Source organism: Terrapene carolina, unplaced genomic scaffold, assembly GCF_002925995.2.
Source record: "Terrapene carolina triunguis isolate 2854851 unplaced genomic scaffold, T_m_triunguis-2.0 Scaffold68, whole genome shotgun sequence".
NCBI lineage: Eukaryota > Metazoa > Chordata > Testudines > Emydidae > Terrapene > Terrapene triunguis.
The window spans coordinates 11598026-11613801 of NW_020664419.1; the positions used below are offsets into that span (position 1 = coordinate 11598026).

The following is a 15776-nucleotide window of genomic DNA, read 5'->3' on the forward strand; positions in this document are numbered from 1 at the left end:
ACACACACACACACACACACACACACACACACACACACACACACACACTAGAAGAGACAAAGGAGCACTCTATCTGCAGATGTAAGAAAAAACAGTTTGGATTGCTCTAGTTCAGCATTACGGACTAATATTTTCTTTTAATGAAAGTGATTCATTGTATACCTTTCAACCACATAAAACTTCCCCAGTCACCTTTGGTGAGCAGTATTCTCAAGCCCTGATTAAAGGTAGTAAAACATATTGGGGTCCACAGTCTACTTGCTTGTGAACATAAAGCGAGAAGTTGACAGTTCATTCTTAAGAACTCTTCTTCCTTTTATCTGCAGAGGTGAAACAATGCGTTTTAGTGTTTCAGTGCGTCTTCAGATTAAAAATCAAAATTAGATTAAATTTTTTCCACTTTGTCTCACCACCTTATTGCACTCCACAACTTGCATATGGAAACTTTTCTGTGGACCATCGGGGGTACGTCTATATAGGAGGAAAAACTGGCCCTGTAATTCTCTACTGGTGTACTGCCACTGATGGAGTTTATAGCATGCAGGCACTTTCTCCACCACATTATCTCATCAGGATTAATGTGTATTGGTGAAACTTTGAGTGGGACAACACCATGTTTTTTTGTATGTCTAAACTGCTGCATTTTTCTCGGCTGTTCTTCACAAAAACAAAATCAAAGTTGAATCCACAGCTTTTTTGGTATATTTGTGAAACCATAATACTTCTGAGACACTTTCACACCAGTACATTGCTCCTGCTGTTACTTAATCCTACCAGTTCATGGCTATGGAAACAGAGTATGCCGTGGAAAATATCTTTCTCTTCCATTTTAACTGCTGATTCTTCCAATGGGTGGGAGATTGTATTTGTTGTTTACATAGCATTTTCTCTCTGTTTGTTAAACAGGGCCAGATTTGAACTGATTTGTTCTCCACTTTTTAATAAATGTGTAGAAGCAATTAAAAAACTCTTGCAACAAGTTGGATTTACAGCAGATGACATTAACAAGGTAACAATTAATCTTTATTCTCAGGATGCTTATGAACTCATTTGGAAGAACACCTGGGGAATATATTAACAAGGAATTAGCCAATAGCTGTTAATTTCTGGAGCTCAAAGTATATCACTGTATGTGAAGCATTTTCTGGCTGCTAAATGTCATGATAGTTAAAGGTACAATTTACCCTCTGCGTGTGTGTAGCTCTTATTACTGCTGAGGGGTGTTGTGTTCACATTAAGGGAAGAACAAGGCTTTGGGTTTATAAAAATTAAAGGATGACTAAAGCCTTATGGTTTAACTGCCCTTTTCATCTATGTAGCACATTGATAACCAATCCTTGATCAATTCAAGGAAACTAAAAATAATAATCATATAACTGATTTTAATGTTGTGTTTTATATGCCTACGCTGGGATAGGTACTGTACTAACCTTATCTAAAATGTTGTCTATCAAAAATCTTTTATACTTGGAGATTTATTATAACTAGTGATTTCATAGGTTTATTTTAGGTTTTTAAACATTCTTAAAACTTAAACCATGTACATCATGTAACTGAGGGCTAAGGGACTGTTCCAACACCCACTGAAGTCTGTGGAATTTTACATTTGTCTTCATCAGGAATTGGATTGTGCTCTAAATGTGTGAGAGGGGCTTTTTCGCATGTCTTTAAAAGAACTCCTGAGTTCTAGTTCATCTCTGAAATGTACTTTTTGATTGAGTAAATCACTTAACCTCTGCCTCACTAGCCCATTAAATTAGGTTGATACACCTCTACCCCGATATAACGCTGTCCTCGGGAGCCAAAAAATCTTACTGTGTTATAGGTGAAACCGCGTTATATCGAACATGCTTTGATCCGCCGGAGTGTGCAGCCCCGCCCCCCTGGAGCGCTGCTTTACCGCGTTATATCCGAATTCATGTTATATCGGGTCACGTTATATCGGGGTAGAGGTGTATTTACCCAAATCACAAAGGTATGAGCTGTTTAGCTAGAGTTAAAAGTGCCTTAAAGATGGAGAGGTATGTAAAGTACAAAGTAACTACGTAGTAGTAGTCAATTTTTTTTATTTTATTTTTAGATTTGCACATTTATATTGTAACTCTGCTTGCAGAACCCAAGATAAATTACAGTAATATTGCAGAATAGTCGAGGCCAATAAGTCTTTCACTTATTCAGCACAAAGGATACTACTACATGCCACTGGGATTTCCATAGTCCGTGTTGCACATGTGACATCTGTTTAGTTTCAGTGATAGAAGAGAGAAGGGATGGCATCTAAGATATTCAGTTCTGCAATAACTAACAGATCCTCTTAGCACAGTGAGAACTGATCCTTGAATGGGAACTGCAGGCAAAAGAACACATCAAGGTATCCCACAGGGGTTTGAAAGCTGTGACAAGCTCACTTAAAATGGTGCCTATAAGTCTGAACTGAGCGTAGTGTGTTTAAAAGAAATTTCTAACAAAAGGAAATGGTGAGTAGAGGAGTCAACACAAAACAAAGTGAAAATTGTAACATTAAATTTTTAAAAAGGAAACTAAATTCAGTGAATAAAAGTGGAATGTTAAGTGAAGTGTCTTTTAAAAGTGAACAATTTTGATAAATGTTCTGCTTTTGGCTTGCAATAAACTCCTGAGCTCTGTTTTATGTAAATAGTTGGCTGTCATGATTTTTTGCTTCATTTCCAGGTCAGGTTGGCTTCAGCTAAGACACTGTTGTTATATGGGGGGGGGGGGGTTTTAAAGGGTTTTTTAACAACTTTTTTTTTTTTTTTTTTTTTGTTTTTTTTTGTTTTTTGTGTTTTTTTTGTTAAAATGTTTTTTTTGTTTTTTTTTTTGGGGATTTTAAAGGGTTCTTTAACAACTTTTTTTTTTTTTCTTTATGGAATGCTGTTTTTTAGCTAGCTGACTGATATAAGGATGCCTTCTCCAGAAATGATTTCATGCTAGCATTTGTCTTAAAAGAAAGCTTGCAAAGGGTCCAGAGGTCAGGCAAAAATGTTTTTTTTTTTTTTTTTTAATTGTAGCATTTCTGTGTGTTTTTATACAATGGGCCATAGAGCATTAAACATTATAGAGCAATTTAACCTTCCACAATGTAGCTGTATGTTCACTTACATTCTGTAAAAGTTCTGAAGTCACTAAGGAATAATATTTTCTAGGTAGTTCTATGTGGTGGGTCTGCTCGAATCCCAAAGCTACAACAGCTGATTAAAGACCTTTTCCCAGCTGTGGAGTTGCTGAATTCTATCACACCAGATGAGGTCATTCCCATTGGGGCAGCCACAGAAGCAGGGATCCTAGTAGGGAAAGAGAACCTCTCATTAGAGGAGGAGGCACTATCTATTGAGTGTTCTGCCAAAGATATTCTAGTTAAGGTAAGTCTCAGTTTAATATTGAAACTTTTTTACTCCACTAATGCAAAAATGGATCAATATTGGTGGTGACTCACTTGGAAATGTCATATTCATTGATTTACAGTGGTGGTAGTTTCCAATAACCATTCTAGCACTAGCAATTACATTGCAACTTCCTACTAAATAAATCAACATGTAGGGCCTGATCCATAGCCTATCAAAATCCATAGATATACTCCTATTGATTTCATTGGGCTTTGGATCAAATCCTTCCTATGCTATAATAGCTGAATTTACCATTCCGTGTGCAGTATTTTTTATAGCTGCAATAGGAAATGCTGCAGATACTACCATGCTGCAGGATTTGCCTTTATTGTGAGTATTAATGCTCATTTATACTTTTAAGCAGTGACCATTGTATGTAGCCATCTGATAATTAAAAATCAGTTTTCACTAGCTTAACTACCATTGAGTAGAGCTGAATAAAACTATAGACTAATGTCTTTAAATTTGAACCCCTTCTGTAAAGTTCAGAGATTAGATATGTCATGCAAACTTTTCTTGTTTGTTAGGGTGTAGATGAATCGGGGACTGACAAATTCACAGTGCTGTTTCCATCGGGAACTCCCTTGCCAGCACGAAGGCAGCACACTCTACTTGCACCGGGAAATAATTCCTCTGTATGTCTTGAACTGTATGAGTCTCTAGGGAAAAGTCCTGCAAAAGAGGAAGGCAAATTTGCACAGGTGAGTACATACAAGAAGTTAATATAAAATTGTTGCTGTGAATTATTTGGAAATTCAGTGGATGTACAAGAACAGACTTTTTGTTGGGAGGAGTGATAGTCCCTACACCAGTCTCACTAGAAATTGCCTTTAAATCATTCCCATAAACAGATCATACTGAGTTTCCAAGCAAAGTATTTTTTTTTTAAAGGAATTCTACCTTTACCTAGCACCTTTATCATGCTGAAGAATCCTGCAAGTGCTTTGTAAGCTGTTTATATATGAGCACTGCTGAAATGCAGCAAGCAACCAGCCCAGCAACTTACTTCACAATGGTAAATTAGGAGAGAGAACTTTTTTGGCCAGGAATGGTGGGATCTATTCAAGTCCACCTAGATTGTATAGGATCTTAGTTTCAAATACTGCTTTGAAAAACAAACACAGTACGCTACATGGTACTCAATACTTCTGATTTAGAGAAGTTAAAAATCAGTCAGGTACATCTAATACTCCCTGGATGAGTAGTGGCGAGGATTCAATGTTAGCTTAGTGGATAGAGCACTTGGCTGCAAATCAACAGAATCCCTGAAGAAATGCCTCCTCCTAAAAGCACACTTTAGTTGATCTGCAGTCTGCACAGTGCTGATCACCCCTAGCTGGAGGTACTTTCATACCACTTAGTAGACAAAGACAAAGGTTTGCCATAACTTGAGGTTTTGAGGATGGGAATGGGAGTATTCTGAAGTTCGCATAGTGAGTATTTTAGGACCTGATCAAAAGAGGTGGTGAGCATGCTCAACTGATACTGAAGTTAATGGGAGTTGAAGGTGCGCTGCCCTTTTCAGGATCAGACCTTGCATAGTCTTTCCCATTTCAAGGAGCTACCTCAACAGAAGGGTAGAGCCCTTCCTGTATGGATCTCTCTTGCACATACACATGGACTTACTGTTTTGCAACCTACCTTGTATCTTAAATTACCAGTAATAAATTCTGAACAGAATAAATAATATTCAGCTTAATTACAGCATGTTCAATTTTGATTATTTTTGGAAAATGCAGTACTTGTGATTCTGTCACCTCCATTTAGGAGAGTTAGAATCACAGAAATGTAGGATTGGAAGGGACCTCAGTAGGTCATCTAGTCCAGTCCCTTGTTTATCTAACCTGTTCATAAAACCTCCGGTGAGAGATTCTACAACCTCCCTAGGTAATATGTTCCAGTGCTTAAATGTCCTTAGTTAGGAAGTTTTTCTTAATGTGTAAGATAAATCTCCCTTGCTGCAAATTAAGTCCATTACTACTACTCCTTATCCAGAGAACAGAACAACAATTTATCACCATTTTCTTACCTACTTGAAGACTTATGCCCCCCCCCCCCACCCCACCTTAGTCTTCTCTTCTCCAGACTAAACAAACCCATTATTTTTTTTCAAACTTTCCTTATAGGTCATGGGTTTTCCTTTGTTTTGTTTGTTTGAAGTTTTCAAAAAAAACAGTCATTTTTATTGCTTTCCTCTGGACTTTGTCCACATCTTTCCTGAAGTGTGGTGCCCAGAATTGGACACAGTTCTCCAGGTGAGGCCTTATCAGTGCTGAGTAGAGTGGAAGAATTACTTCTCGTGTCTTGCATACAACACTCCTGCTAATACATCACAGAATGATGTTCTCTTTTTTAGCAAAAGTATACATTGTTGATTCATCTTCAGTTTGTGATCCACTGTAACCCCCAGATCCTTTTCTGCAGTACTCCTTCCTAGGCAATCATTTCCCATTTTGTATTTGGGTAATTGATTATTCCTTCCTGAGTGTAGTATTTTGTATTTGTCTTTACTGAATTTTATCAGACTATTTTCCAATTTGTCAGCTGAGTTTAGGTTCTTGTTTTAAAATTCTAGACTTTCGAGAGACGGCAGCAGAATAGGCAAGTGGGCAGTGGCCTAGAAAGTTAGAGCAAGGGATTTCATTCCTAACGACTAATGTATTTCTGGAATTTGCACACTAGGTCTGTCCATGTGCTTAGCTTACTTTGTATCAGTGCATATAATCAACTTTAGCCTTTGTTTTTAAAAATTTTTTTTTAACAGATTGTACTCCAGGATTTAGATAAAAAAGAAGGCGGTCTTCATGACATATTAACTGTTCTCACTATGAAAAGGTACCAGAAATCCAAAATATTTCCTTGTCTGTGCGTTAATTCACTGAGTGCCTATGAAAACTACATTTGAGAGAGAGACTTTTTTTCTGCTGCTGAACTTCATCTGAGAATTGATTATATTTATTTTCTCTCTAAGAAAGAGCAGCAGTTAATTATTCGTGGGGCTCTTGCAACAACGGAATGAATTTGTGGGGAATCTTTGGTTTATCTTTTTCTGCCTTCCCCAAAAGCAATGTTAAAATTGATTCTTGATGTCCGTAAATAAAATTTTCATACATGCTATGTTGAGATATATTTTCAAGACTTCTGGTGTATATGTAAATATTTATTTCTCTCTTGCTTAGGGATGGATCCTTACATGTTACCTGCACAGATCAAGACACAGGAAAATGTGAAGTCATCACTGTTGAAGTGGCATCATAGTTTCATTAGAAAGGAGACTTTTTTTGTTGGCTTGTTTCCCTAATGGTTGGGTGTGTGTTTGTTTTAAATATATTTAATGAGCCATTGCAGACTGGAATAAATTAGATAAAAGATTTGGTGCTGAAATGCTGTTATTTATTTTGAGACATAGACCCTTTTGGAACTGTTGATACATCAGTCATAAACAGCCAACCAGTGAACAAGCAAAAATCAGTCACCTGTTTGTAGATGGGTCTTTAAAGTTTGTACCAAGTTGTACCAAAACGTGAGTAATGAAACTGCTTCTAAAGACTGGCAAGGTGTGATCCCTTTTGGAGTTGGGAGTCCTGAGTGCAGGTTTCACTGTTCAAGCTAATGTCAAATGGCTTTGTGATCACTACGTGGAAAACCTGAATGAGGGAAGACATTTGTGTGTATTTGTTTACTTATGGAATAGCAATAAAATATGGTTTTATATACAAGTTGATGCCCACTGTATTTAATGGCGTGGATGCAGACAGATTTCTCAAACCTAATACGGTAAATTCAGAGTACTGCTTGGTTTATGGTGGATAGAAACTTTGATGTGTTTTGCTGCTTAAAGAGTACAGTAGGTATAATAATTGCGTTAACCAGACAAGTGCAATTTTTACAGTACTTGGGATCCAAGTTTAGAGAGGCTGAGCACAAGCAATTTTCAATGATACCAGTTCACATTGATTTCAGATCAGTACCAATTCAATTCAAGTAGGAGAAATGTTCAATGTTTAAAGCAGGGGTCGGCAACCTTTCAGAAGTGGTGTGCCGAGTCTTCATTTATTCACTCCGATTTAAGGTTTCGTGTGCCAGTCATACATTTTAACGTTTTTAGAAGGTCTCTTTCTATAAGTCTATAATATATAACTAAACTATTGTTGTATGTAAAGTCAATAAGGTTTTTAAAATGTTTAAGAAACTTCATTTAAAATTAAATTAAAATGCAGAGCCCCCCAGACCGGTGGGCAGGATCTGGGCAGTGTGAGTGCCACTGAAAATCAGCTCGCGTGCCGTAGGTGGCCTGCCCCTGGTTTAAAGTTATAACCCTGATTGATGCAGTAGTACTTCACCTTGACAATAAAGGGCCACAAATATAAGGATTGTAGAGGAAGGATGATCTAGAGCTTAAGGTGCTAGTATAAGACTTGAGACCCACACTCAATTCCCTGCTTTGTCACAGACTTCCCATCTGTCCATAGGTAAGTCACTGAAACTCACTGATGCATTCCCATCTGTAAAACAGGGATAACAGTGTCACAGATACACAGGATCGGTGCTATGTCCACAGCTGTGGAAGAGTCTCTAGGAGGAACCCCTTCAGTGTGCCAGATCCCCAAGGGATCTTACTCTTCCTCCAGGGTAGATCATGCTACATTACTGCCTCCTTGACTGAACCTCTGGGTATCTTGCATACCTCAAAACTTTTTCCTATAAACCTCAGGTGTCAATTCAAACGTAAGCAGTAGAGCCTTTTTTGAACTGTTCAGAGACCCCAGTATCAACTCATCTATCTGGCTGTATGCCTCTAAAGATTTGGGATTAAGGGGGTGAGACAGCGGAGCTAGTCCACAGGGTCAACCAGATATAAATTGCAAGTCTTTTTAAAGCCCGTGAGGTAGGCATCTATGTCCACCCCTTTCTTAAACTGGGGCAACAATTTGGTATCTAGGCTCCCTGCGGGAATTAGCATTGCAGGGTCTTTCTCCTCTTACCTCTCTATAGGTCCTGTTGCCCCTCTGCTACTCCATATTCAGTTCATGCTTTCTCTGCTTCCCTTGGTGCTTTTGCTGATTCCCATGGTCAGGTTGTTGCTTCTCAGTCTGCTAGCTCCTTTGCTCTCAGCTTCAACTCCCACCACTTCAAATCTGTCAGTGGGAAACCTGGCCGTGAGGACACCCTGCTGGAAGGGGAAGTGGGTCTTGAGGATGCTATGCTGCTGCCTCTGTCACTCGGATCCTCTTGGAACCAGGGCTGACAGTGTACTTGTGGCATGAGGGTGGTGGTGCTGGGTTTGGTGGCTTCCAAGCCAGGCTATTCCATTTGGGGAGTGTGAAGGTCAGGCCTCTGGTCTTAACTCTCATGCCCCAGTGTATCCAATTCACAGGGTGTACACAGAGCAGACCCTGGGGCGTAATCACTTTATCATCCCCATAAGAGGTGGCTGGGAAAAGGGTCTGGGGTACCGGGACACAGATGCTGAGGTGATACTGGCAAGGCCCAAAGTGGTGGACCCAGATCAGTTTGTGCCCAATGAATAATCGTGAGGGGGAGGTTGGACCCTCAGTTAAGGTGCCTGTAGTGAGGATGTACCTGTAATGGGGTGTCGAGGGGTGCACACAGACTGGGATATAGGACCTGCAAAGGTGCTCATGGGAAATGATCTGGATGACTGGCCAGATGGTGCCAGAATGGCTTGGTCCTTATCAGGAGCCAGAAGCACAGAGTACCACCCTGCCCAGACCCAGAGTTGTAGACTACCAAGCTTGGGGCTAGCAAGTGTCTGACTGAAGGAAGGGCTGCATTGGGCTAAGCCAGAGCGGGGAAAACCAAGGCACAGCCAAAGGGTTTGTGACTTCAGTCCCTGCTAGTAAGGAGGGACAGTCATACTCCCTGCCCTAGCAGCTGAATTTCAGGCAGGCCTGCAAGAGGATATCCCTCCTATCCTCCGTTAGAGAAGCTGAGGGCCATGGCAGGCTGCAGTGCTGCATACTCTTAAGGCTGACTGCAGGGTAAGATTCCTGTGGGAGAAGCGATTCCTGTATAGGGAATGGGTTCCTCCCCAGCACTGAGTCTTGGGTCATCAGGAGTTGGTGGTTCCTCAGAGGTACCATCAGAGGCTATCATAGCTGGCCCATGATGTCCCTCTCTCAGGATATCAGGGGATCCCGTGCACCAGGCAAAAGCTGCTGCAGAACTTACTGGCCCAGGCTTTTGCTGCAGTCAAGCAGTACTGCAAGTTCTATGATCCCTGTCGGAGGGTAGGAGTAAGTGTGAAGCAGCCCTGAGACCACTGCCAATCATAGAGGGAACCCTTCCAGAAGCTGGCGATGGACATTGTGGGGCCCCGTAGCAAGGCAACCTGGTCAGGGAAGAAATACACTCTGGTGGTGGTAGACTTTCCACTCGCTAACTTAAGGCAGTGGCTCTGTCTGCTGGCAATGCAGATGCACGGCTGACCATTGTCAGCAGAGTAGGACTCCCCAGCGAGTTCCTTACAGACCTGGGGCTAATTTCATGTCAGACCTTCTGCAGTGCTTGTAGGAGAAATGTGGGGTCCGGAACACCTGTGTCTCTGCACATCACCCTCAGACAAATGGGCTGCTGGAAAGGTTTAATGGGGCCCAGAAGATGATGTTGAGGACTTTTGTGGACCAGCATCCACAGGACAGGGACAAATGCTTAACCTACCTGCTGCTTGCTTATGGGAAAATGCCCCATTAATCTTCTTCCATTTTCAATTGCTGTATGGGAGACGAGTGAGGGGATGCCCTGGACTTGCAGAGGGTGGAGTGGGAGGGGAAAATCCCCCTCTATGGAAAAATCAGTGGTGGAGTATGTGCTGTCCTTTTGAGAGAGGCTCCCTGAACTCCTGGGTTTTGCCAGAGAGAGTGTAGCTAGGGCCCAAGGGAAACAGAGGATCTGGTATGACCACTCTGTGCATACCTGCCAGGGCCGGCTCCAGAGTTTTGGCCGCCCCAAGCAGCCAAAAAAAAAAAAAAAGCCGCGATCGCGATCTGCGGCGGCAATTTGGCAGGAGGTCCTTCGCTCCAAGCAGGAGTGAGGGACCGTCCGCCGAATTGCCGCCCCTCTCCGGAGTGGCCGCCCCAAGCACCTGCTTGCCAGGCTGGTGCCTGGAGCCGGCCCTGATACCTGCTCATCTGGCACAAAGACCAGATGATGGTTCTCATCCATTTGCGATGGGCCTTCTAAGTCATCAAACCATTTAATGAAGTGAATTATGTGGTGGAACTGTCTGCCCTGGCTTACAGCCATCAAGTGGATCATGTCAATCTGATGAAACCATACATTGACAGGGAGGAAATTGGTGCTGGCAGTGGGAGGAGAACAAGGAATATCCCCTGGTGGCTTTTATGCCTGAGATGGGATCCAGCCCTTCTCTAGAATCGATTCCAGCAAGCCTGGGCTCACTAACCTAGCTGTCTAGCAGGTGGAGACAGGAGCCCAAACTCCATTAGATGTTCCCTTTTCAGAGTCACTGGTTAAAGTGACCCTGGTCAGAACAGTCTCAAAGAGTGAAGAGATGAGAGTGGGAATTTTCATTAATTTTTCTGAAGCCTATATGTGCATCAATTTCCCCTATATTTTGAATGGCTTCTCAGTGGAGGAAAAAAGACTGTTTGCTCTCAGAGCAGGCTGGGAGACACACAGGTACGAATGTTGCCTAGCTGTCTGAATGGGTCATTAAAAAGGACTGTCGGAAGCCAACCCCATATCAATGGAAAATCCAAGAAGACAATTGAAAAGCCAGTCTCCGGGACTTTGACACCTAGCAACTAATGCCCCAGAGGGAGATGGATTTCCCTGCTTCTCAGAAGGAAAGCTGAGCAAAGATCCCAGCTCAAGAACAAAGGACTGGGAAAGTGTGTGTAGGGGGGGCAGGTAGGGGAGACAAGAGGTTGCTGCTGGAGTGAAGTAGGAGGCTCTCACCTGAGAACTGACCAAGGAGGTCAGATTGAGAGACGGAGCCTGAACCTGGGAGTTCACTACAGCTTGGTTGAGCTCTGGGCTAACCAGAATGGTCTATGCCAGGGGTGGGCAAACTTTTTGCCCCAAGGGCCACATCGGGGTATGGAAATTGTATGGCGGGCCATGAATGCTCATGAAATTGGGGGTTGGGGTACAGGAGGGGGTGAGGGCGCTGGCTGGGGGTGCAGGCTTTGGGGGTGGGGCCAGAAATGAGGAGCTTAGGGTGCGGGGGGGGGCTCCAGGCTGGAGTGCGGGGGGGTGAGGGCTCTGGAGGGCAGGAGGGGGATCAGGGCTGGGGCAGGGAGTTGGGGCGTGGGACAAGGTCAGGGGTGCAGAGTCTGAGCGGCGCTTACCTCAAGCAGCTCCCAGAAGCAGCGGCATGTCTCCACTCCGGCTCCTACGTAGAAGCATGGGCAGGCAGCTCTGCATGCTGCCCTGTCCCCGCAGCTCCTGGAAGCAGCAGCATGTCCCATTGGTTCCCAGCCAATGGGAGCTGCGAGGGCAGCACTTGGGGCGGGAGTAGCATGGGGAGCCCCCTGGCTGCCCCTACGCATAAGAGCCGGAGGGGGGACATGCTATTGCTTGCAGGAGCCGCACAGAGCCACGGCACGCGTGGAGCAGGGCAAGCCCCCAACCCCGCTCCCTGGCGGGAGCTCAAGAACTGGATTAAAACGTCTGATGGGATGTGACCCATGGGCTGTAGTTTTCCCACCCCTGGTCTATGCTTTAACTTTCAGTTCTCTATGCTAACCTAAGGGCTTCCTATGCTGTGTTCTAGCTCAGTGCTTCTCAAAGTCGGGCCGCGCTTGTTCAGGGAAAGTCCCTGGCGGTCCAGGCCGGTTTGTTTACCTGCCGCGTCCGCAGGTTCGGCCGATCGCGACTCCCACTGGCCGCAGTTCGCCGCTCCAGGCCAATGGGGGCTGCGGGAAGGGCGGCCAGCACATGCCTCGGCCCGCGCCGCTTCCCGCAGTCCCCATTGGCCTGGGACGGTGAACCACGGCCAGTGGGAGCCGCGATCGGACGAACCTGCGGACGCGGCAGGTAAACAACCCGTCCCGGACCGCCAGGGGCTTTCCCTGAACAAGCGGCGGACCAGCTTTGAGAAGCACTGTTCTAGCTGACTAATAAACGCTACTGTTTTAACAACAATGTGAGTGTCACTGCAAATACTTAGTACAAGTCTCTGCCAGCAGTCTCTCTCAGTTGGACTCACTGAACAAAGCTCACAGTGTGAAGCAGGAGAGCTGAAACTCCAGAGGTCTCAAGGAGACTGTGAGGTAGCATGGCCTACCCTGGAGGAAGAGTGAGAACCGTTGGGGGTCTGGCACACTGAAATGGATCCTCCAAGAGCCTGTTACAAAGCTGAGGGCATAGCACCAATCCTGTGGATCTGTGACAACTAGTACTCTATCTCATAAGGGTGTCATGAAGATAAAATCACTAAAGATTGTGAGGTACTCAGATAGTACAATCTATAACTTTTATTCAGTGGCAAAATAAATGCACTCAGTCAGTGTTCCCAATAAGTCTTCCTAACAAGAAACAAACAGCGGGGCTAAGGCAGGCTCCCTACCTGCCCTGGCTCCATACTGCTCCCAGACTTCATTGCCCGGGAACCTCAGCCAACTCCCTCCCACACCCAAACTCCCCCCCAGAGCCCACACCTCTCATCCCCTCCAGCACCTCAATCCCCTGCCCTAGCCCTGAGCCCCCTCCCATACCCAAACTCCCTCCCGGAGCCCGAACCCCCTCCCACACTCCAACCCCCTGCACCAAGCTCAGCCCAGAGCCTCTCCCACATTCCGAACCCCTTGGCCCCACCCCGCAGCCCACACCCCCTCCTGCACCCCAACCCCCTGCCCCACCCCTGTGAAAGTGAGTGAGTGAGGGGGAGAGCAAGCGATGGAGGGAGGGGGGCTGGAGTGAATGCAGGCAGGGCCTTGGGGAAGGGGCGGTGAAGGAGGCAGAGCAAGGGTGTTTGGGTTTGTGCGATTAGACAGTTGGCAACTGGATCCCAGGGTAAGATAAGGAATTGCCCTGGGCACCTCTCCACCACTGCAGTGTGCTGGTTGTGCATCTAGCTGCGCACGTACTCTAGAGGTGGCTATGTGATTCCTGAATGTATTTAGCTTTGCAACAAAGAAAAGAGAACTGATTATTTTAGTTTAGATTTCTAATAGCAATGAGACCTACTGTATTGTAGCCACACAACTGTTAATATGCTTCTATTGTTTGTCAGGATATCTAGACATAGCTCATAATATACAGTAGCTAAATGGAAACAGATCCTCCTCTGAAGGGTATTCAAATATAATGGAATTGTTACTGGTCTGGTCTGGCAACTAAGTTCCCTTGGGGAAATTCATGCCATTGACCAGCAGGGCTTTAACAATGTGGGTAACATACAGACGTCCTGCAAAATCAAACAAAATTTTGGCTCTTTTTCCTGTAACGGCTTCAGCATTCCAGCTTCGGCCAAGCACAGTGAATAAATTAATGTAAATACCTTCTTCCCCAAACAATCTTTCTGAATCCTCTGTTTGTGATGAAGTGGGCTGTAGCCCACAAAAGCTTATGCTCAAATAAATTTGTTAGTCTCTAAGGGTATGTCTATACTTACCGGGTAGTTCAACGGCTGGCAATCGAAGTCCCGGGTTCGATTTATCGCGTCTGGTCTGGACGCGATAAATCGAACCAGGAAGTGCTCGCCGTCGACTGCGGTACTCCAGCTCAACGAGAGGAGTACCGCGGATTCGACGGGGGAGCCTGCCTGCCGCGTGTGGACCGCGTCTGAACCGCGGTAAGTTCGAACTAAGGTATGTCGACTTCAGCTACGTTATTCACGTAGCTGAAGTTGCGTACTTTAGTTCGAATTGGGGGGTAAGTGTAGACCAGGCCTGTCACAAGTACTCCTGTTCTTTTTGTGGATACAGACTAACACGGCTACTACTCTGAAACCTGTTTGTGACTGTCTCCTTTAGCAAACACAGAAGGTTTTCTGTATCCTGCAGGTAGAAGCAATAGATTGCCTGCTTTTTATCCCTTTCCTTTCCTATTCAACAGCAGCTGAACTTATTGATAAAGATCTTTATAGATGTGTAGAGCAGTGTACAAAGACTGCTGCCCTGGTTTAGCCTCTGTCATCCCCTGACTCCTCCAAAAAATGAACAAGCAAGCTGGAGGTCAGTGCTCTGTTACTAGAATCAGCATTCTGAAATTAACCTGAGTCCCCAGAATGACACCAGGACCTTCCTGCTGGCCAAATCAAGAATTGGAAGCTCCTTTTTAATTTTTTTTCCTGGTGAACAATTGGTACCTATCCACTGACTGCCCCGGTCTAAGGCTTTATAATAGGGCAAAAATGCTTCTCTGGGTGTGGAAAGAGCCCAGTGGCAAATGAAGTGCAGAAAGACAGAGCCAGGAAGGAGTGGGAGAACCCAGGAAGGAGACAAAACAAGTAAGGAGGGAAGGAAGAAAAAAGGACTGGACAGGAGACAAATTTGTGGTAATGAGAGACCATGGGAAGAGAAGAGGGAAACAACCAGTTGTGGAGGAGAGTGCCTTCCATAAACTAATAATTGCAAATAATGTTAACTTTCCAGTGCCTTTTCAATGCAGTTTATTATATGCTTCATGTCTCAGGGAAGCTAAAACCTTCATTCCTGGCACCTGCCCCCAGCCCAAGCAGCAACAGTGTCCCACAAGGATACTCTGAAAATGTATAAGCTTGGGTAAGAGATAATTAACTGTCAGACATAGTCCATCCTGCTGCCAGTGCAAGTTAGTAAACATACAATACAAAACAAATACATTCAGCTAGTTTACATGTTCCAAGTGTTGAGGCTCCTACCACTTCCCTTAGAAATTTATTTTACAGGCTAGTACAGTGGTTCTCAAACTTTTGTACTGGTGACCCCTTTCACATAGCAAGTCTCTAAGTGTGACCCCCCCCTTATAAATTAAAACCACCTTTAAATCTATTTAACACCGTTATAAATGCTGGAGGCAAAGCGGGGTTTGGGGTGGAGGCTCACAGCTCACGACCCCCCATGTAATAACCTCGCAACCCCCTGAGGGGTCCTGACCCCCAGTTTGAGAACCCCTGGGCTAGTAGATCCTAAAAGTGACTATCTTTTTCTTTAGTTTTTTGATTCTAGAACAACTCTTCCCTGTCCCCAGACAGGCAACTTCTTACTTAAAAAAAATAAAAAAAATTTTTGATGGAAAGAATGAGAGTTGTGGTATATAAATGTGTCCGTTGAACTGTGCATGAGAAAGCAAACTTTTCAGCCACCATTTATTGCTAAAGTATGTGTGCGTGGAATGCAGAAGGCTCTGGTATTTATTTTAAATGGTACCCATGGGATATACATCTAATTTCTGAGAGACCCT

General features: G+C 44.2%; 1 protein-coding gene and 1 long non-coding RNA gene across 2 annotated transcripts in view; one reads left to right on the forward strand and one right to left on the reverse strand.

The window, feature by feature from the left end:
• HSPA14 (heat shock protein family A (Hsp70) member 14) overlaps positions 1–7123 on the forward strand; it is a 17416-nt gene extending 10293 nt beyond the window's left edge. The window contains exons 10-14 of the mRNA XM_024212917.3: positions 907–1009; positions 3165–3380; positions 3932–4105; positions 6169–6239; positions 6584–7123. Coding sequence (XP_024068685.1) covers positions 907–1009; positions 3165–3380; positions 3932–4105; positions 6169–6239; positions 6584–6662 — 643 coding nt within the window. The 3' untranslated portion in view covers positions 6663–7123. The remainder of the gene's footprint in view (positions 1–906; positions 1010–3164; positions 3381–3931; positions 4106–6168; positions 6240–6583) is intronic.
• Positions 31–3175, reverse strand: LOC112115736. Its single transcript, XR_002908846.1, has 2 exons — positions 3121–3175; positions 31–320 (listed from the first exon to the last, which is right to left on the reverse strand). It is a non-coding gene; the product is annotated as an uncharacterized LOC112115736 (long non-coding RNA).
• Positions 7124–15776: the final 8653 nt, after the last annotated feature.